General features: G+C 58.7%; 4 protein-coding genes across 5 annotated transcripts; 3 read left to right on the top strand and 1 right to left on the bottom strand.

The window, feature by feature from the left end:
- Nucleotides 1-321: 321 nt before the first annotated feature.
- Nucleotides 322-7,011, top strand: TGFA (transforming growth factor alpha). 2 transcript variants are annotated; one of them, XM_071579078.1, is made up of 6 exons: nucleotides 322-434; nucleotides 2,856-2,909; nucleotides 4,818-4,941; nucleotides 5,887-6,036; nucleotides 6,143-6,252; nucleotides 6,381-7,011. In XM_071579078.1, exons 1-6 carry the CDS (start codon nucleotides 404-406, stop codon nucleotides 6,386-6,388), a joined length of 477 nt encoding a protein of 158 aa, XP_071435179.1. In that variant the 5' UTR covers nucleotides 322-403; the 3' UTR covers nucleotides 6,389-7,011. The 2 variants fall into 2 exon arrangements, with proteins under 2 accessions (XP_071435179.1, XP_071435178.1); XM_071579077.1 differs by lacking the exon at nucleotides 322-434 and adding an exon at nucleotides 588-686.
- An 819-nt stretch (nucleotides 7,012-7,830) lies between these two features.
- FAM136A (family with sequence similarity 136 member A) lies at nucleotides 7,831-11,393 on the top strand. The gene is made up of 3 exons (XM_071579080.1): nucleotides 7,831-7,949; nucleotides 9,428-9,568; nucleotides 11,044-11,393. Exons 1-3 carry the CDS (start codon nucleotides 7,857-7,859, stop codon nucleotides 11,230-11,232), a joined length of 423 nt encoding a protein of 140 aa, XP_071435181.1. The 5' UTR covers nucleotides 7,831-7,856; the 3' UTR covers nucleotides 11,233-11,393.
- Nucleotides 11,394-14,495: 3,102 nt separating this feature from the next.
- On the top strand, nucleotides 14,496-16,779 carry SNRPG (small nuclear ribonucleoprotein polypeptide G). The gene is made up of 4 exons (XM_071579187.1): nucleotides 14,496-14,582; nucleotides 14,804-14,826; nucleotides 15,561-15,685; nucleotides 16,617-16,779. Exons 1-4 carry the CDS (start codon nucleotides 14,551-14,553, stop codon nucleotides 16,665-16,667), a joined length of 231 nt encoding a protein of 76 aa, XP_071435288.1. The 5' UTR covers nucleotides 14,496-14,550; the 3' UTR covers nucleotides 16,668-16,779.
- Nucleotides 16,780-16,857: 78 nt separating this feature from the next.
- Nucleotides 16,858-21,985, bottom strand: PCYOX1 (prenylcysteine oxidase 1). The gene is made up of 6 exons (XM_071579186.1): nucleotides 21,810-21,985; nucleotides 20,770-20,976; nucleotides 19,837-20,011; nucleotides 19,270-19,481; nucleotides 18,900-19,052; nucleotides 16,858-18,465 (listed from the first exon to the last, which is right to left on the bottom strand). The coding sequence occupies exons 1-6, from the start codon at nucleotides 21,898-21,900 to the stop codon at nucleotides 17,807-17,809; spliced, it is 1,497 nt and encodes a 498-aa protein (XP_071435287.1). The 5' UTR covers nucleotides 21,901-21,985; the 3' UTR covers nucleotides 16,858-17,806.
- Between the last annotated feature and the right edge of the window lie 22 nt (nucleotides 21,986-22,007).

Below are 22,007 nucleotides of genomic sequence, written 5' to 3' on the forward strand. Positions count from 1 at the left end.
TCCCCTGAGGGGGTCCCGGGCTGTCCCCGTGAGGGGTCCCGGGCTATCCCGTGAGGGGTCCCGGGCTGTCCCCTGAGGGGGTCCCGGGCTGTCCCCGTGAGGGGTCCCGAGTTATCCCGTGAGGGGTCCCGGGCTATCCCGTGAGGGGTCCCGGGCTGTCCCCTCAGGGGGTCCCGGGCTGTCCCCTCAGGGGTCCCGGGCTGTCCCCTCAGGGGGTCCCGGTCCGGCCCGTGAGGGGCGCTGGCTGCTCGCGGTGTCCCCGCCCCGGCCGCGGCGGCTCGGCCGGTGCCGCCCATTTCCGCCGAGCGGAGCCGCCCCTCGGCCCCGCAGCGGCCCCGCCGCCACCGCCCGCCCCCGGCCCCGGCCCCGGCCCCGGCCCCGCTCGCTCCGGTGCAGCCCCGCCATGGCGGGCGGCCCGGCCGCGCTGGCGCTCGGTACGTGCGGGACCGGGAGGGCTCAGGGGGCTCCGGCCCGGGGCAATCCGCGCCCCGACTTCCCTGGACAGACCCCACCGAGGGGGGAGACACCCGCGGCACCCCCAGATCGGAGGGTTCCTAAAGGGTTCGGGCGGGTATGGGGATGGGTTGTGGTTGTTTGGTGCGTAAATGCCATGAAATCCCATAAAATCCCCCGGGCGGTCGCTCCCGAAGTTCGTTCCCTGTGGGAAGGCACCTTCGCCGCGACGCGTGAGTACGGCCCCGGTCGCTAATTAGGGCGGTTAATTAGATCTGGGGGGCTAATGCGAGCAGGGGGTGGTGTTTGCCGGGGCAAGGGAGAGCAGTGGGCAGGGGGTTCTCCAGGCTGGAACGGGGCGATGCTGCGCATGGGACGGAGACGCTTCCCAGGCTGGAAATGGGATGTGTGAGGATGTGGGAGAACGCGGAGCCGGGTCGTGGGTGTCCCTCATGGGCTGACCCGGCACCGGGAAGAATCCCGGTGCAGATATTTAGACCTCGGTTGGCTTTTTCCCGCTATCCCCGAGGAGGACGTGGTGTCCCCGCTGTGTCGCCCACAGCTCCGGGGCTCCTCGCCGGGGCCAGGGTTTTTCTATCCTGGTGAGAACGAGCCGCTTGGCAGCACCTGGATTTGGGAAAGTGGCTGCAATTGGCCCCGCTCCAGTTCTTGGAGCTGCCGCTTTGGCTCCGGCACGGCCACCGTATTGCTCCCGTGTGTCTCCTGATCCCTCGGGGAGTCCGAGCATCCCATGGGTGTCGGTGACACCCCTCAGCTCGTCCATAGGCTCCCATGTCCCCTCTGCGCCTGCTGCTTCCCATTCCTGTGGCTCCAGACCTCTTCAATCCCGATGGTTGCCTACCTCGGGGGGAAGATCCACAGGTTTCCCTCCTGTCTGGGCACCCCAATCCCCCACCCAGGAGGGGTGGCTCCTGGTGGATCAAATCCAAATCAGCTCCATGGGCAGAGGAGCCCTAGATAAATCACATCGAACCAGTGCATCGAAGCATCCGCTTGGAATATTGGGGAGAAGGGAAACCCCCTCCAGCTGAAAGTATGTGCACCTAGAGGCTGCCAAGGGCTGGGCTGGAGCCAAGGGGAAATCAGATGGAAAACCTGGAGCAGGGAACAAACCCCCGTGATAATGGAGAGCTGGGAGATGCTGGGGGTGAGAGGAGCTGAGCCCTTTGCAGGAGGGGAGACTGGGAATTAGTGTGGGGGAGAACCAGAGGCTGGAAATTAGTGGGATGGAATCTTTGGCTCCGTGTCTATCCGTCGGAAAGGCTTGGACGGCTCCTGACAGGGGATAATGCCAAGGAAACCTTCCCAAATATCCCTGGAGAACAGGATGGGTGGGATTGGAAAACCACCTGAGGTAGGCTGCCTGGGATGGGTGGTGGATTCAGCCCTGCTTCAGGGGCCAGTCAGACCAAGGGTGTGGATTCCACTGTGTCCATGAGGTGTCCAGGATTCCCTCTCCTGGGGAGCCCACTGGGGAGCCCTTGGCTGGCATTGGGGATAGAAAACTACTGCCAAGGATTGGGACGAGGGACAAGGTGGTCACAGAGGGCAATCTGGGCTTCCCCCTCAGCTGGGCTTTACAGGAGCAGGTGTTACACCTAATGGTGAAGAAGAGTTGGGAAGAGGCACTACTGGAGCTGGAGGGATCCTGTCAGGAAAATGGACAAGCCAGAACACTGGAGGGAGTGATACAGCCACCTCATGGCACAGGGATGAGCCATTTCCCAAATAACACTTGGTGTGGAGGTGCAGAATATGGGGACAAGCAGGAGCAGCATCATCCAACACTGAGCCAAAAAAACTGGGAAAACCTGGGACACCTGATTAAATTTCCCTGGGAGAAAAATCCCTGAGGTCTGCACAAAACAAGGGAAGCCCTGGCTAATCCCTGAAGCCGTGGTCAATCCCTGAAGCTCCAGTGATCCCTGAAGCCGTGGTCAGTCCCTGAAGCTCCAGTGATCCCTGAAGCCGTGGTCAATCCCTGAAGCTCCAGTGATCCCTGAAGCCGTGGTCAATCCCTGAAGCTCCAGTGATCCCTGAAGCTCCAGGGCCGCTGGGATTTGCTGGATGTGAAACCCGAGGGTCCGTCTCGCCTTTCTGCACCGATCAATTAAATCCATGCAGGAAACTGGGTCAAATCCAGGGAGGGGACTGCTGCCCTCAGCTGGCTCCACACCCCAGCAAGGCTTGGAGCTGGGGGGGCCACTCTGTCCCCCCAAATGGAAGGCCAGGGGGAGGTCATTCCAAGCCTTCCCAGTCCCATTCTGCCTGCACAAGGAAGTCCTGTGTTTTCCTTAAAAATCTTGGAGCGATTTTGAATAACACTCCCCAGCTTTTGAGGGGTCACCATGTGGCTGATTCCCTCTCTGCCCTTCCCACAGGTGTCCTGCTTGCCGTGTGCCACGCGCTGGAGGACACCACGGCAGCGCAGAATGGTGAGTTTTGCAGTGGGAATTGTGAGGTGTCTGCGTTGCCAGCCTGCCTGGAATCAGCCACATGGACGCTCTGGCATCCCACACTCCTCCCTGTGGGATAACACGGCCCTGGGTGGCATCCTAACCCCACAGGGTCTTGATCCCTAAGGGAAAACTGGATGCTATGGTGGGTGTTGTCCATGCACCTGGTCTAGGAGGGGAAGAGTCCTGAAAATCCCAGTGCACAGCCACTTGGAAGTGTGGTCCCACTGGGAAGCTGCTGGTGCCTAATGCTCCCACTGGCGCTGGGACAATAAACTGGCTCATTCATGGAAGTGGCACAATGGACTGTGGCAGCTCAGGGCCCTTCGCTCCTGGCACGACTCCGACGGGATGTGCCAGCCTCAGGAAGGGCTATGGGCAGCCAGGGATGGGAAACCTCCCTTTGGGAATGGAAACCCTCCTTTGAGGGCTACAAACCCTCCTTTGGGGCTGGGAAACCCTTTCCTTTGGGGTCTGGAAACCCTCCCTTTGGGACTGTGAAAGTCTCCCTTTGAGGCAGGAAACCTCCCTTCGGGGCTTGAAAAGGGGATGGTTCCATGGCATCATTTGGGAAAGTGGTGCCAGGAGGCTTCAGAGCAAAACCCTCTGGCAGTGCTGGCACCCTGAGGATGTTGGCAACCCCTTTCCAGATGGATGTATGCCCAACCTTCCTTTGGGGCTGGGAAACCTTCTTTTGGGACTGAAAAATGGGATGATTCAATGGCATTACTTGGGAAGCATTAAGGGGAAAGGCGCTGGGAGACTTTGGAGTGAAATCCTGCGGCAGGGCAGACATTTGGGACCCTGAGGATGCTGGCAGCCCCTTTCCCAATGAATTCGTGCTCATCCCAGGGGCTGCAGGGTGGAAGCTGATCTGAGAGGACACTGCAGGGACAAGGATGGATCCATGGGGTGGGAGGAGGAGGAGTTGGCTGCAATGTGGGCAACAGCTGGGAACGCTGAGGCTTAACAGGACCCGGAAGACCCTGTGAGCTGTGCTGGATCCAGGGATGCACCACAGAGACACACTGCCTCTTCCAACCCTGCTGATCCACCTTCTCCAGTCCCTGGAGGGCTCCAAGCCCAGAATGGGGCGGACAGGCTTGGATTTGGGGGTTAAAACCCCAAAAAGGGGTAGTTTTTGAAGATAGTCCAGCCAGAAGGAGGTATCTGGGCTCTCTTAGGATAAAACCCATCCCTGGGGACAGAGGTTGTAAGGGTTTTCCTGGCAAGGCGCTGATTTCAGCAGCAATTCCAACTCTGAACTCCCAAATCCCAGCGCCCCACAGATGCTGCCACCAGCTCCGACAGCTCCAAACCTCCACTGATGCCTCTTCCCAGCCCTGGAGTCAGGGATATGGTAATATCCCTGTGGGAGCCCTCCCGCTCTGTGGTTCTTCACCTGGCCTCCCTGAGGACCCGGAAGCATTCTGCATCCATGGGTTTAATTACCCTGGCCTGCCATAAATTCATGGCACAGGAACTTGAGGTGGCTTTGAAACGACAGCAATCGGATGTGCTTTATTCCCGGGATAATCCCAGCACAGGATATTTGTTTCCCATGTCTGTAATTCAAACCAGCATGGAATGTAATGGAAAACAGGATCCCAGCACAGCCACCGGCTCGGTCAGAGCTTCAGCCGACTGCAGCATTCTTTAACTCTCTCCTCCATTTTAAGCTCTTTAGGAAATTCCTTCAGGATTATTTTTGATGCTGGTTTAAGCAGGACCTGTCTGGCCTCCTTTGGATGGTCACTGGACCATACCCCACATGCTGATCCCAAAATAAAGGCAGCCAGCCCTAAAACAGAGCTACTGACACCTGGATAGGTGCTGGGCTCAGGAAATTCCCTAAAAATGCCTTTTTGTCTTTGGTTTTGCTTCCAGCTCCAGGCCCACCCGTGGCAGCAGCTGTGAGGTCCCACTTCAATGACTGTCCAGATTCCCACAGCCAGTTCTGCTTTCACGGCACCTGCCGGTTCCTGGTCCAGGAGGACAAGCCAGCATGTGTGTAAGTGCTGGGAAAATCTCCAGGATGCAGTTCCTGGGGTACCCTTGGTGTCTTCCCTTTGCTGTTCATGAGGGTCCCCAGAAAGCCGAGTTGAGCCTGGTTTTGTCGGGCTCCCAGCAGGTTCTGGGGCTGACTCTGGTGTCCATCCCGTGTGTCCTTGTTCCCAGGGCTGACTCTGCTGTGCCTCCTGTGTGTCCCCAGTCCCAGGGTGACTGTGCTGTCCCTCCTCTGTATCCCTTCTCAGGGCTGTCTCCCATGTCTGTCCTTGGCCCCTGGGCTGTCTCTGATGTCCAGCCCATGTGTCCCCTCCCCAGGTGTGTTTCCAATCCTGGGGATGACTCCCATGTCCCTCCTGTGTGTCCCTGATGCTGGGCTGACTCCGGTGTCCATCCCATGTGTCCTCTCCCCAAGGGGGTCCCTGTTCCCAGAGCTGACTCCAATGCCCATCCCGTGTGTCCCCTCCCTGAACAGGTCCCAGGACTGACTCTGAAGTTCCTCCTGTGTGTGCCCTCCCCACACGGGTCTTTGTTCCTCGGGCTGACTCCAATGTCCATCCCATGTATACCCAGTCCCAGGGCTGACTGATGTTGCTCCCATGTGCCCCTGCTCCCAGAGTGTGTCCCTGTTCCTCGGTCTGACTCTGCAGTCCCTCCCATTTCTCCCTGATCCTGGGCTGACTCTGCTGTTTCCCGATCCCACAGTTGACTCCCATGTCCATTTCATGTGTCCCTGATCTGAGGCTGACACCGCTGTCCCTCCCGTGTGTCCCCTTCCCAAGGAAGTCCCTGTTCTTGGGGCTGACTCTGATGTCTATCCCATACATCCCTAGCTCTGGGGCTGACTCCGGTGTCCCTCCCTGGTGTCCCCTATCCTAGGGTGACTCTTCCGTCCCTGTAGTGTCTCCCCAATCCTGGGGTGACTCCACTGTTCCTGTTCCTGGTGCAGGTGCCACTCTGGGTATGTGGGGACACGCTGTGAACACGCTGACCTCCTGGCCGTGGTGGCCGCCAACCAGAAGAAACAGACGATCACGGCCCTGCTCGTGGTGGCTGTGGTGGCCTCAGTGCTGCTCATCTCTGTCTGCGTCCTCATCCAGTGAGTATCCAGAGCCGGGAGCATCCCAAGGCATCTGGCACCCCCTGGATACATCCCGAGGAGGGGGCCAAGACCCCCTGACCGTTCCCTTCCTGCTCCCTTCCAGCTGCTGCCGCCTGCGGAAGCGATGCCCGTGGTGCCGGGAGCCCGGAGGGGGCCAGGAGAAACCAGGGGGGCTCCTGAAGGGGGGCACTTCCTGCTGCCACACTGAGACAGGTGAGGACTGAGGGCACCTGAAGGGGTGGCACCTGCTGGTGTTCCAAGACAGGTGCCCAGGGCACCATGGTGGGACCCCAACAACCGGCACTCCGGGGTCTTACCCACTCCCCTCCCATTCCCCACAGGTGTGTGACAGAGCCAGGACCCCACCCAGGACCCCGAGAATGGCCAGGGACCTGCATCCAGGACCCTGGGAATGGAACAGCACCTTTCTTCTGCTTTTGGTCTCATTTCTGGGGTATTTTCCCCCTTTTCCTCTATTTTCCACCACCACAGAAGATGGCAAGGCAGGAACGTGCTCAGCAGAGCTACAGAGCCGAGCCCTGGCCTTGTGCCACTGGGCTTTTCCTTTAGTTTTGGGTTGTTTTCCCTGGTTTTTCTCCAGGATAATTGTTTTTAAAACAAGAACCCTGGCAGGATGGGGCTTTATTTTTCTACAGAGACAGAACCTCAGCAGCCACCTGGCCCATTTTGGGGACAAATACAAGCTTTTTATTAATAATAAAATAAACCTTAATCCTAGGCAACCTCCTCAGGCTGGAGCTCAAACCTCCAGCACAGCCTTAATCCTCCCTGTAGTCCTTATCATAACCAACCCGGAGCTTTTTCCTCTGTTTTGGGGTTATTTTTGGTTTTTTTAAGTCATGGTTACTCTCATGTCTTCTGTATATGTTGCACTGAAAGTTAATATTTAATGTTTTAATTTATTTTGTGTGGTTTAAATTAATTTTGATTCCTATAAATATGTTCTTGTGATTGCCTTGTCTTTTTTTTTCCCCTCCTAATACCTGGATTATAGTTATTTAAGTGATATAAAAGACACTTTTTTCAGAAAACTCGTGGTTTGGGGCTTTTTTGGGGGATATTTGTGGAGGAGGTGCTGGGTTCCCATGACTGGGTGGAAGGGGAGTATCCCCAGAGTAGAGGGTTGATGCCCCAGTGCTGGGCTCAGCCCCATTTCCCCCTGATTTCAGTCCAAATCATGAAGCCAAGACAGAGGGAAGGGTGGACCTGGAAAATCTGGGGGCTGGGGGGGCCACATCCCCAACCTCCCCCAGGAGCGTGGGAGATGTTTTGGGAGGGAACCCGGAGAATTTGGGGGTTGGGGGGTTGCTTTGCCTCCGTGGCTGGTCTGGGGAGAGGCAAGGGCTGGGTGACCTTAATCTTTGTTCCGGATTAAGGCTCCGGGGGTGGGGGGTGTTACCCCGGTCACTGCAGCACAGGAGGGACTTGCATTGCCCCCCTGTCCCCTGGTTGGGGCGGGCAGCAGGGGCTGTGTGGAGCTGCAGGAGTGCTCGGAGTGGGGCGGGGGGGGTTGTATTGCCACCTGTGCAGGCTCAGCTCAGCCCCCCCGGGCTGGGGGGACAGCAGGGGTTGGGCATTGGCCCCCCGAGCCCCTGGTTTGGGAGGACAGCAGGGGGTGTACATTGGAGCACGAGTCGGGATGGGGGTTGTATCCCCCCCCATCGTTCCCCCCGAGCCCCCCGGTGGGTGCCCGGCTCTCCCGACCCCGCAGAATGTCCGCGGCCCTCCCGGCAGGGCCCGGCCCCGCTGGGCGGCCCCGGGGCGGGGCGGGCCGGAGGCGGCGGCGCCGGGCGCGGATGGCGGAGGCGGAGGCGGCGCAGGGCCGGGTCCAGGCGGCCGTGGAGAGCGCGGTGCAGGGGCTGGAGCGGGAGCGGATCCGCGCCATGCAGGTACCGGGGACTGGGGGATCTCGGGCTCGGGGGGGCGGCCCGGGGGGCTCCGGGGCCGCACAGAGGCCGCTGCCGCCGCCCCCCCCCCCCTCCCCTCCCCGCCCCACGTGCGTGCCCGGGCAGCGCCGTGACCCTCCCGGTGGCAGCGCCGTGTCACACCCCGGCACCCTGTGCCCCCCAGTACACCCTGTGCCCCCCATCCACCCTGTGCCCCCCCAGCACACCCTGTGCCCCCCCAGCACATCTCCTGTGCCCTCCCAGCCACCCTGTGCCCCCCCAACACACCCTGTGCCCCTCAAGCGCATGCCCTGTGCCCTCTAAATATACCTTGTGTCCCCACACACCCTGTGCCCCCTAAATATACCCTGTGCCCCCCACCACATGCCCTGTGCCCCCCTGACACCCTGTGCTCCCTCACAGTAACCCTGAACCAGCCCTGGCTGCCCTACACACCTGTGCAGGCCCTGAACTGCCCCCCAGATCTCTGCACCCCCTCACTACAAGTCCTGTGCCTCCCTAACACACCCTGTGCCCTCCAAGCACACATCATGTTCTTCCAAACCACAGCAGTCAATGATTCTGTAATTCTGCAGGGTAGGATCCCACACACACCCTCCTTGCCCCCCACTGCATCTCCTGTGCCCCTTAGATGTAACCTGTGCCCCCCAGTGCATGTTCTGTGCCCCTCAACACACCCTGTGCCCCTCACACCTCCTATGTAGGCCTTAACACCCCCCAAGTCCCTGCCCCCTACCCCGCTGCATCTACTGTGCTCCGTACATGCTCTGTGCCCCTCTGTGCATCGCCTGTCCCCCAATGCACCCTGTGCCCCCCAGCGCATCTACTGTGCCCCCAGCACTCCCTGTGCCCCCTGTGCATCTCTTATGCCCCCAGCACTCCCGGTGCCCCCTGTGCATCTCTTATGCCCCCAACACTCCCTGTGCCCCCTGTGCATCTCTTATGCCCCCAGCAATCCCTGTGCCCCCTGTGCATCTCTTATGCCCCCCACACCATATTCCCCTACACATGCCCTGTTCCCCCTAAATGTGCCCTGTGCCACTCACACACCCCATGCCTCTCTTCCCCAGGCAGCTTCAGGCTCAGGGAATGGGGGGCTCCACCTGGGTGCTCCCACAGAGCGGGGGGGGTGTCCCCCAGGCCAACCCCCACTGACACTCCCCCTCCCCACCATGTCCCTCGAGGTGTCCCCAGGCTGTCCCCTCTCCCTGCCATGTCCCTCTGGGTGACCCCACTAACCCCCCTTCCCCACCATGTCCCTCAGGCTGTGCCCCCCACTCTCCTCCATGTCCGTCAGGGTGTCCCCGATTAACTCTCCTGTCCCCGTCATGTCCCTGGGGATGTCACCCACTGTCCCCTCCTCCCCTCCGTGTCTCTGGGGTCATTCCCCATTAACTCCCCCTCCCCTCTCTGTCCCTGGCGGTGTTCCCCCCTCATGCCCGTGTCCCGCCTGCCTCCAGGGTGCCATGTTCCGGTGCAGTGCCCGGTGCTGTGAGGACAGCTCAGCCTCCATGCAGGAGGTGCAGCGCTGCATCGAGCGCTGCCACGCGCCCCTCGCCCAGGCCCAGGCCATCGTCACCGCCGAGCTCGAGCACTTCCAGGTGAGATTCCCCCATGACCCCTCAGTGCCAGCCCTGTGTGCCCCCCCAGCACACCCTGCACTGGCCCTGGCCCCCCACACACACCCTGGGGATGGTCTGACCCCTTCCCGAATCTCTGCACCTACCCCCCACTGCATGTCCTGTGCCCTCTAAATATACCCTGTGCCCCTCAAGACTCCCTGTACCCTCCCAGTACATCTGTTGTGCCCCCTAAATGTACCCTGTGTCCCCAAAGCACATGCCTTGTGCCCCCTGCACACCCTGTGCCCCCACACATGCCCTGTGCCCCTAAGTATGTTCTGTGCCCACCCAGCACACCCTGTGTCCCCTCAACACCTCCTGCGCAGGCCCTGAACGCCCAAAATTCCTATAAAACCCCCTCATTGCATGTCTTATGCCCTCTAAATATACCCTGTGCCCTCCCAATGTGTCTCCTGTGCCCCCCAACATCCCTGTGCAGGCCCTGGACCCCCGAGTCTCTGTGTCCACCCAGTGCATGTCCTGTGCCCCCCCCTCTCCCTGTGCCCCCCCTCTCCCTGTGCCTCCCCCCACTCCCTGTGCCTCCCTTCTCCCTGTGCCTCCCCCCACTCCCTGTGACCCCCCCCATGCCTCCCCCCACTCCCTGTGCCTCCCCCACTCCCTGTGACCCCCCCCCACTCCCTGTGCCTGCCCCACTCCCTGTGCCTCCCCCCACTCCCTGTGACCCCCCCCGTGCCTCCCCCCACTCCCTGTGCCTCCCCCCACTCCCTGTGCCCCCCCCCCACTCCCTTTGCCCCCCCCACTCCCTGTGACCCCCCACTCCCTTTGCCCCCCCCACTCCCTGTGCCTCCCCCCACTCCCTGTGCCTGCCCCCACTCCCTGTGACCCCCCCCGTGCCTCCCCCCACTCCCTTTGCCTCCCCCCACTCCCTTTGCCTCCCCCCACTCCCTGTGCCTGCCCCCACTCCCTGTGACCCCCCCGTGCCTCCCCCCACTCCCTGTGCCTCCCCCACTCCCTGTGCCTCCCCCCACTCCCTTTGCCCCCCCCCACTCCCTGTGCCTCCCCCCACTCCCTGTGCCTCCCCCACTCCCTGTGACCCCCCTCCCCATGCCTCCCCCCACTCCCTTTGCCTCCCCCCACTCCCTTTGCTCCCCCCACTCCCTTTGCCCCCCCCCACTCCCTGTGCCTCCCCCCACTCCCTTTGCTCCCCCCACTCCCTGTGCCTCCCCCCACTCCCTGTGCCCCCCCCCCACTCCCTTTGCCCCCCCCACTCCCTGTGACCCCCCACTCCCTGTGCCTCCCCCACTCCCTGTGCCTCCCCCACTCCCTGTGCCTCCCCCCACTCCCTGTGCCCCCCCCCCACTCCCTTTGCCCCCCCCACTCCCTGTGACCCCCCACTCCCTGTGCCCCCCCCACTCCCTGTGCCCCCCCCACTCCCTGTGCCTCCCAGCCCCTTGGGCAGGCCCTGATCCCCCCATCCCTGTTCCCCCACCCAGGACCGGCTGAGCCGCTGCTCTCTGCAGTGCCGGGACCAGGCAAAGGACGCGCTGGACTCGGGGGGCTCGGAGCCGCGGGTGCGGGGGCAGCTGGACGCCTGCCTGGCCTCCTGTGGGGACCAGCACCTGCGCCTCGTGCCACACATGGCCAGAAAGATGAGGGATGGCCTCGCTGCCATCCAGCAGTGACCGCGGGCACCGGGGACACCCCCAGCACACTCATTAAAGGAGAGGGGCTGCGATTTCCCGGGAACTCCCAAAGCACAGCTGGGATACACCAAAAGACATTGGTACAGCCCACACCCCACCTGAGACCCCCCCAAAATACAGTGGGTGCAACCCAAAATTCATCTGGGAGCCCCCTAATACACTTGCTACAACCCAGACCCCATCTGAGACCCCCCCAGATACACCTGGGAATTCCCAAAGCACGTGGGATACACCAAAATACACTTGGTACAATCCAAAACGCAGGACCCCCCCAAAACCACTTCGTACAACCCAAACCCCACCTGAGATCCCCCCAAAATACACTTGGTACAACCCAAAACTCACCTGGGAGCCCCCAAAGACACCTGGGAATTCCCAAAACATATGTGGGATACACCAAAAAACCCCACCTGGGACCCCCCAAAACACACCAGGGATCCCCCAAACCCCACTTGAGACTCCCAAACCCCACTTGGGACTCCCCAAAACACACCAGGACCACCACCCATGGGTGCTGGGGGTGCCCTGTGGGGATGATGGGTTGGGTGAGGGTGGGTCTGGTGGGCACCCCTGGGGGTCTCACTGGGGGCTGTGGGGAGGAGGATGTGGCTGGTGGGCACCCACAGGCCTGCTTGGGCCAGGCAGGGGCAGCCCAGTGGGATGTGGATGTGCCATGGGGAGAGCCCGGTGGGATGTGGGTGTGCAAGGGGAGAGCCCTTTGGGATATGGGTGTGCAAAGGGAGAGCCCTTTGGGATATGGGTGTGCAAAGGGAGAGCCCTTTGGGATATGGGTGTGCAAAGGGAGAGCCCTTTGGGATATGGGTGTGCAAAGGGAGAGCCCTTTGGGATATGGGTGTGCAAGGGGAGCCCGGTGGGATGTGGGTGTGCAAGGGGAGCCCGGTGAGATGTGGGTGTGCAAGGGGAACCCAGTGAGATGTGGGTGTGCAAGGGGAGAGTCCTTTGGGATATGGGTGTGCAAGGGGAGAGCCCTTTGGGATCTGGGTGTGCAAGGGGAGCCCAGTGGGATGTGGGTGTGCAAGGAGAGCCCGGTGGGATGTGGGTGTGCAAGGGGAGCCCAGTGGGATGTGGGTGTGCAAGGGCCCTCCTCGGTACTGGGCGGTTGGGACGGGGGTGATCCCTGAGTGTGAGCAGAGGGGGGGCGGCCACCACGAAGCCTGCGGTGACTCCAGGCCCTGCACACGCGCTCAGGCACATGTGTCCACACATGCACACACGTGTTCACACACATGTACACGTGTCAACACAACATACACTCCTGCACGTCTGCACATGCACACACACACACATATGCGTACATGTTCATAAGCACATACACATGTGCACACACCTGGTCACTCACACACATGTTCAGTCACATGTTCACACCCGGCACACACATGTTCACATACACACCCACCCACACATGTTCACATGCACCCTGCACACATTTGCATGTGTTCACACACACGTATTCACATACATGTTCACACACCCGTTCACATACACGTGTTTGAACACACGTTCACACATATTCACACGTGCTCACACATATGTACATACATGTTTGCACACACGCACATGTTCACCACAGATTCAAACGTGAGTTCACACACACATTAACACACGTGTTCTCACACACATGTTCACACACACATGTTCACATATTCACACACGTGTTCACACCACACACGTGTTCACACATATATACATACATGTGTTCACACACGTGTTCACACATGTTCACACCACACACGTGCTCACACATGTACATACATGTGTTCACACATGTTCACACCTATATACATACATGTGTTCACACACGTGCTCACACATATGCACGTGTTCACACACGTTCACACACGTGTTCACACATGTACATACATGTGTTCACACACGTGTTCACGCATATGCACATGTTCTCACACCCATGTTCACATGCACCTGCTCACACACGCACACACGTGCTCACAGACACGCCTGTTCACACACACGTTCACACACACATGTTCACACGCACACACGTGTTAACACACGTGTTCACACGCACACACGTGCTCGCAGACATGCCTGTTCACACACATGTTCACTCACACGTGTTCACACACGCCTATTCACACACACACACATGTTCACACACACACGCCTGTTCACACACGCCTGTTCACACACACACCTGTTCACACACGCCTGTTCACACACACACCTGTTCACACACACACACATGTTCACACACACGCCTGTTCACACACACACATGTTCACACACATGTACACACGCCTGTTCACACACGCCTGTTCACACACGCTTGTTCACACACACGCCTGTTCACACACACGCCTGTTCACACACACGCCTGTTCACACACATGTACACACGCCTGTTCACACACACGCCTGTTCACACACGCCTGTTCACACACATGTTCACACACACGCCTGTTCACACACACGCCTGTTCACACACACACATGTTCACTCACACGTGTTCACACACATGTACACACGCCTGTTCACACACACACACATGTTCACACACACACACATGTTCACACACACGCCTGTTCACACACACACATGTTCACACACATGTACACACGCCTGTTCACACACACACACATGTTCACACACACACACATGTTCACACACACGCCTGTTCACACACGCCTGTTCACACACACGCCTGTTCACACACACACGCCTGTTCACACACGCCTGTTCACACACGCCTGTTCACACACACACATGTTCACACACATGTACACACACCTGTTCACACACACGCCTGTTCACACACACGCCTGTTCACACACATGTACACACATGTTCACACACACGCCTGTTCACACACGCCTGTTCACACACGCCTGTTCACACACACACATGTACACACGCCTGTTCACACACACGCCTGTTCACACACACGCCTGTTCACACACACGCCTGTTCACACACATGTACACACATGTTCACACACACGCCTGTTCACACACACACATGTTCACACACATGTACACACGCCTGTTCACACACGTGCTCTCTCGCACACCGGCCCCGGGCCGGCCATGCCGGACCCCTCGCTGTGCTCGCGCATCTCCGCCCGCCTTCGCCCCGCCCCTTCCGGGTGCGCCGCCACTCGGGTCAGGCGGCGGCGGCGCCGCGGGCCCCGATTGGCTGCCGAGAGGCGCGCGGGGCAGAGCGAGGGGCGGGCGCGGCTGCGATTGGCTGGCGGGGCGGGGGCGCGCGGCGCGGTGACGTCAGAGCGCGGCGCGCGGCAGAGACGGGCCGGGCCGAGGCCGCCATGAGCAAAGCGCACCCGCCCGAGCTGAAAAAGTGGGTCTGGGGGCGCCGGGGCCGGGGCCGGGGCCTGGGGGGTCGGGAGGGGACCGCGGGGGCCGCCGCTTGCCGATGTCCGGCGTGCACGGCGATGCGGTGGCGGCGGGAGGGGTGGGCCCGGTGTCAGCGGCGGCGGAGGGAAGGGGAGGGGGCGGGCGGGGGATCTCTCGGCCCGTTCCCGCAGCCGGTGCTGACCCCAGGCCGCCGTCTCGTTGCAGGTTCATGGACAAGAAGCTGTCGTGTGAGTCCCGTAGCAGGTCCCGTCCCCGCGCCGCCTTCGCGGGCGGAACGGGACCCCCCCCCAGCCCTTCTCCCCCTCCCGGTGCCCGGGGAACCCCCCGCCCCGCCCCCCTCCCGGCGCCTGCTGTTGGGGACCCCCCAGCCCCTTTCCCCCTCACAGTCCGGCGGGCACCCACCTACCTGACTCCCTCTCATGGCCGCCCATCCACGCCAATCCACCCCACGGCCCTCGAGATTGCAGCCCCAGTCCACTGCAGCACCCAATTTTGGGGATACCCACCCACCCTGTGCCCCCTCACAGCTCCCAGGACTGGAGACCCCACTTGCCCTGCTCCCCCTCACAGCCCCCAACATCAGGGAAGCCCCCCCAGCCCTACTCCCCTTCACGACCCCCGCGTTTGGGGACCCCCCCAGCCCCTCACAGTGTCCAGGGAGAGGGCTGGTGCTCCTGCCCACCATGGCCCAGACCACCTGGAGCACACACTGACTAATGTCAGGCTTCATAATCCATTAGTGAAAGTTAAAACACATAAATTTAAGCCATAATCCAAAAATTTAATATTAAAACTCAGGGGTTTTCCCCTCTCTTCCCTTTACCCCACCAATGAGCTGCACTAAACCCTCCCCATTAACCACCACCCCTGTTCACGTGTCCCCCTCCTCCCGAGCCACAGTTTGGGGTGAATCCCTTTCATTTTGGGATTCCCCCTTCCCTGAGCCCTGGATTCCCTGCAGTGAAGCTGAACGGTGGCAGGCACGTGCAGGGCATCCTGAGGGGCTTTGACCCCTTCATGAACCTGGTCATCGATGAGTGCGTGGAGATGGCGCCCGGTGGGCAGCAGAACAACATCGGCATGGTGGTGAGTGCCACTGGGAGCACTGGGAGGGACTGGGTGAAATGAGTGGAAGGATTGGTAAGTGGAGGTGTGGATGTGTCAGCCTGGACTTAACAAAGCTTTTGGTGCTGTATCTGTCCTGGAGAAGGCTGGGAGAGGTGACCTCTTGTCTGGAAAATATATGGACGGATGGACCCATGGACTGTTGGGAATGAGGTCACATCCAGCTGGAGCTGGGTACCAGTGACCACCCAGGGCTCAGCATTGGCCCAGTCCTGCTTAACATCTTTTTTCCTGATGATCTGGGTAAGGGGATTGAGTGGCCCTCAGTAAATCATGGATGACACCAAGTTGGGTGGGATGTGGATCTGCCGGAGGGCGGGTCTGGGGAAGGGTCTGGAGCACCAGGAGCAGCTGATGGAGCTGTGGGGGCTCAGCTGGAGAAAAGGAGGCTCAGGGCTCTCTGCAACTCCTGGCAGGAGAGGAGAGCTGGGGCAGGGTGGGCTCTGCTCCAGGGAATAGGGACAGGAGGAAAGGGAACAGCCTCAGGCAAGGCCAGGGGAGGTTCAGGTTGGACATAAAAAGGAATTTCTTCACTGAAAGGGTTGTTAAACATTGGGATGGACTGTTCAAGGAGGTGGTGGAGTGGAATCCCCATCCCTGGATGTGTCCAAGGAATGACTGGACATGGCACTCGATGCTCTGGGCTGGTGACAAGGTGAGGATTGGTCACAGGTTGGACTTGATGATCTTGGAGGTCTTTTCCAGCCTAAGTCATTCAAGGATTCTGTGATCTGTGGGGGTTTAGAGTTAAATCACTCACGTTTCATTTTTCATCCTTGTGGGGGAGTTCCGGTGAATTTGTGAAGGAACAGCATTTTGGGGAAATAAATTTGAGGGAAGGACCCTCAGACTGAAGGTAACAACTGCTGCACTCTCCACTTTCCACTTTCAGGTGATACGAGGGAACAGCATCATCATGCTGGAAGCTTTGGAACGAGTATAACCTTGGAAAAACCCAAATCCTGACCACCAGTGCTGTTTCCTCATCCAAGACGATGCCCACAAGTGTACAATTTTTTTTTGTTATTAAATAAATTTTGTAATGGTTGACTTAACTGAAGGCAGCCTTGTGTCAGTTTTTGGCAGCTGGGTGTTAATTCTGCTCCCAGTCCTGAAAAAAACTCAAGGAAAACTTTGAGAAGGCTGAATTTATTGAAGAGGGTGTTAAATTTGTGCTACTTCTGGTCATATTCATGTTATCTCATGACCTCAGAAAAGTCAGGTCATGAAATTCTTTATTAACTCCTTCAGATACTTGTGGGTTTCCTTCTTTCCCACCCATTTTGGCAGCTCCCAGCACACCAGTCCCCCTCCCATAAGCTACAGCACAATTTGGGAAGGAAATTAAGTGCCAGTTTCTACCCCGAGGAATAATTAACAGACCCTTCAGAAAGTAGCTGAGGCACAGAGATGGACAGTCAAAAGAGTGGATACTCTCAGCTGGAGGAGGAATGGGCTGTGCATGGCTTCACAGTGATCCTGAGCTGGGAGGGAACTTTTGGGGTCAATATGGCACTTTGAACAACTACTTTAATTTCAGGAATAGATGGAGGAGTTTCAGGAAAGGTCAGAAGAATTTGCTTGAGGAAAATGTCCCAGCTTGCTGGGGAATGCTTCCTGTTCTGCTTCACTGCTGTGCTGCTCCTTCCCTGATTGGCTAAATGTTCTCAAGATGCACCACAGGAGGTTTAGGTTGGGTATCAGTAAACTTTCCTTCATGGAAAGGGTTGTCCAGCCCTGGAGGTGTTCAGAAACTGTGTGGATGTGGCGCTTGAGGACATAACTAGTGGTGACCAGTGTAGTGGTGTTGACATTGGACTTCAAGAGCTTGAAGGTCTTTCCCACAGTGGGGACCATGGTGTGGTGACAGTTGGAGTGGGGGGTCATGGTGGTCGTGTTGGACTTGATGATCTTGAAGGTCTTTCCCATAGGGGAGGTGTGTAGATGTCAGACTCGATGATTAAAGGCCTTTTCCAACCCTAACGATCCCACAATTCTACAAAACACCTTAGAGGGGCTAAGCACGGAGTTCCTGTTCGTTAGTGCCAATTATGGCCCCACAGCCCCCTCTCTCCAGGGGGCTCAGAGCTCTGTTTTGAGCTTCTCGTGCAGGTCCTCCTGGTCGATCCTGTCAGTGTGGCCATGCCAGCGGTGGAAGGCAAGGAGGGCAGCATTCTTGGCAGCAATGGCACTCATCTCCATGGCACTGGCTGCCCGCTCCAGCCCGTTCAGGTAGTACACGTGGTCGTGGAGGATGATGGGAGGGCATTTCTCAGGGGGGCTGTACTGGGGATACGCCAACCAGGACTTCACCTTGACCGAGTCGTACGATGAGAAAAGCAGGTTGAGCTGCTCCTTGGTGAGCACTTCATTGGAAAACATCTTCCAGATGGCTGATTGCAACGGTAGCTTCCCATTTCCAATGGCATCTTCCACAGGGTGCACCACCCCCAGACTGTTGATGAATAGTTTGGGATTTTCCATGGTGAAAATGGCACTCAAATGAAAGGCCTGTGGGTCCTGGTACCCAAAGAAAGAGGTGTTTAACCGTCCGTGCACCAGGGTGGTGACAGTCTGATGGTAAGGATTCGGGAATTCCGGGATGGGAGGGTCAAAGTTCCTGAAGGTGATGTTGGCCATGTTGCGGCCGAGCGGAGCAGCAATGATGACAATGTCATACGTGTCCCCTGTCAGCCCCGAGGTTGTGTTGTAGGTGACCTGGTACAGCTTCACAGGGTCTCCTGCAGAGAACAGCTCAGTTATCCCACTCCACAGTGGGAGGAAATCCCAGTTGTCCCAGGCACTTTAAAATGCCACCCCATTTGGGTTTATTAACTAGTACCAGCTTAGCTGTCAGCTGGGTGTTTTCCCTGTTTTCATGGAATGGTTTGGGTTAGAAGGCACCTCTTCAAGGCCCATCAAGTCACACCCCCTCCCGTGGGCAGAGACACCTTCCCCTAGACCAGGTTGCTCCAAGCCCTGTCCAACCTGGCCTTTAACACTTCCAGGGATAGGCCAGCCACAGCTTCTCTGGGAATTTCATCCCAGCCCCTCATCACCCTCACAGGGAATAATTTTCGTCTTGAAAGCCCAAGGAGCTGCAGCCAAGGGGCCAAGGTTTGTCTCCAGTATTGCCATTCCTCTCCCCACCAAGGGAAAATCCACCTGAACTCACCGGTGGGCCTGGGTCTGATTTTTGGCTCTATGGACACAACTGTTCCAGGGATAACATCGGCCTTGGAAGCATAGAGGAGGCCAGGGCAGACACGTTTGTTTCCCCCTTTTACAGACCAAAGACCTGACTGCACTCCAGCCAGAGAAACAGCACCTGCAAGGAAACCATCATCAGAGCCACTTGTTCAATGTCATCATTTAGGGAAGCACTGGAAAAGCAAAGTGGAAAATTAAAGGGAATAAAGATCCCTTTGGAGCACAGAGGTTGGAGTCCAGGGAGCAGGAATCCAACACGTGTGAAAAGCACGAGGTCCTTGGGACAGCCAGGATGGGACACTGACCTACAAAACACTCAGCTATGAAACACTCACCTACAAAACTATTGATGTTGACACCTTGCCCGTAATTAACCCTCATGACCGGACAAACCACCTCGTTGATGAATCTGTGGGAGAATCCAGCCTTCTGCATGGCCTCGTCCAGGGTCTGGTTCAGCATTCGGGTGAAGTCGTTCCCTCCCAGGGCATGGAGCAGGTGCTCGTTGCTGCTGAAGGCGTAGTCATACATCTGGTAGCGATAGATCCTTTCATCAGAGATGAGAAATCAATTATTAGTTAATAAAGTTAATTATCTCTGTGGCTCTGGGAAGCTGTGGGGGATCTCATGGTACGGCTCTGAGCCGTTCATGGGAGCAGCAGGATAAAGGCCTGGAGGGACAGGACCAAGAGGGGAGGTTTAGGTTGGATATAAGGAATTTTTTTATGATGAGGGTGGGCACAGGTTGCCCAGAGAAGCTGTGGCTGCCCCATCCCTGCAAGTGTCCAAGGCCAGGCTGGACAGGGCTTGGAGCAACCTGGGCTGGTGGGAGGTGTCCCTGCCCATGGAATGAGAGTTTTTAAGATCCTTTCCCGTTTTTCCCTTCTTAGGACCCAACATACCTCATGAACTTGTCCAAGATGTCCTCCACCCACATGGACATGCGCAGGGGGTTGAGCCCATAGTGCCAGAGCAGCTTGAGGAGGTTGATGATATACCAGCTGCTCTCCTCAAACACAAATTCCTCCCCATTGTAAACACCAGCAAGGCTGCCCTGGACTGGGGCAACTGAGAGGCCTTCAGGAAAAGGGTGGAAAACACTAATTTAGGGAAATGTAGAGCTGTTACACCTCCATTTTAACTTCCTGAGAGGACCTGGCTTCACATTGATAAGGGTGAGCAATTCAAGACTGGATTCCCAAGGCATGAAAGTGAAAATTAGCTCTTACCAGAAGCCAGGGAGTGATTTGAAGTGACTGTTTGACCTTTATTAAGGCATTAATGGGCCACCCACAGGAAAAGGGTGTCCCATTTCCATTGGGATATGGGTTTCCTTTTTCTGGAATGGGGCTGGGAGAGGATATGGGAGGCTGTTGGGGAAAGAAGAGCTCTTGGGAAGTATATGGGGGGCTACTGGGAAAAGACATAAGGAGATAATGGTAAAAGAAAGGGAACTATTGGGGATGGATATGGAGGACTACTTGGGAAAGGAAAGGGGGCTTTTGGGAAGGATAATGGGGAGCTATTGGGGAAGCAAGGGGGACTTCTGTGGAAGGACATGGGGGGATATTGGGAAAAGAAGTGGGGCTATTGGGGAAGGACAAGGTGGGGATACTGGAAAAAGCAGGAAGACTATTGGGGAGGATATTGGGGGGGGGGAGCAATTGGGCAAAGAAGTGGGGCTATAGGGGAAGGATATACAGGGTAACCAAGACTTGTTTTTTAGAGGGACATCCCCCAGCAGAGTGGGACCTGGAGCACTCCAGGAGGATGACTTTGGGACCAGGGGATGGTCTTGGGGCCGGGTGACACTGTGATGAGGGATCCCCACTCACCCAATTCGTTGACGAAGTGCTTCATGTGCAGGTTGAGGGGGTGGATGACAGACCCCCCTGCCTCGTAGGCAGCCCCCTCGACGTCCAGCGTGTCCAGGCGGCCGCCCACCGCCGCCTTCTCCAGCACATCCAGGCGCACGGTCCTGCCGAACTTCTGCCGCAGGAAATAGGCCACGGCCGAGCCGCCGATGCCGCCGCCCACCACGGCTGGGGAAACCGGCACCGGCCTGGTCAGTGGTCATGGAACCTTCCTGGCTCCACCGCTGCCCCTGGCCCTCACACATCCCCCCCATGGTCGCCCCCCTTCACCCCCCACACACCCCCCCATGGTCACCCCCCTTCACCCCACAGATCCCCCCATGGTCGCCATCCTTCACCCCCCACACACCCCCCCATGGTCACCCCCCTTCACCCCACAGATCCCCCCATGGTCGCCATCCTTCACCCCCCACACACCCCCCCATGGTCACCCTCCTTCACCCCCCACACACTCCCCCATGGTCGCCATCCTTCACCCCCCACACACCCCCCCATGGTCACCCTCCTTCACCCCCCACACACTCCCCCATGGTCGCCATCCTTCACCTCCCACACACCTCCCCAGGGTCGCCCCCCTTCACCTCCCACACATCCCCCCATGGTCACCCCCCTTCACCTCCCACACACCCCCCATGGTCACCCCCCTTCACCTCCCACACATCCCCCCATGGTCACCCCCCTTCACCTCCCACACATCCCCCCATGGTCACCCCCCTTCACCTCCCACACACCCCCCATGGTCACCCCCCTTCACCTCCCACACACCCCCCCATGGTCGCCATCTTTCACCCCCCACACACCCCCCCATGGTCGCCATCTTTCACCCCCCACACACACCCCATGGTCGCCATCCTTCACACCCCCCACACACCCCCCATGGTCGCCATCCTTCACACCCCCGGGCCCCTCTCGGCCTCCCCTCACGCCTCCAGTCCCTCCCTCCCAGTCCCTTTCCCCCTCACGCTTCCCGCAGGGTTCCCCCCATCTGCCCCGGGCCGTACCGATCCTGCCGGGTCCATCGCGGCGGCCGAGGGCGGGCGGGCCGAGCAGCAGCAGCAGCAGCGGGAGAAGGAGCGGCGGCGGGCGTTGCATGGCGCGGGCCGGGCAAGGGCAAGGGCGAAGGGCGAGGGCGGGCGGAGTCGCGGCCGGGCCGGGCCGGGCCGGGCCGAACCAAGGGCGGCCGCGCAGGGGCTGGGGCC

This window comes from Pithys albifrons, chromosome 29 (genome assembly GCF_047495875.1).
Source record: "Pithys albifrons albifrons isolate INPA30051 chromosome 29, PitAlb_v1, whole genome shotgun sequence".
Taxonomy (NCBI): domain Eukaryota; kingdom Metazoa; phylum Chordata; class Aves; order Passeriformes; family Thamnophilidae; genus Pithys; species Pithys albifrons.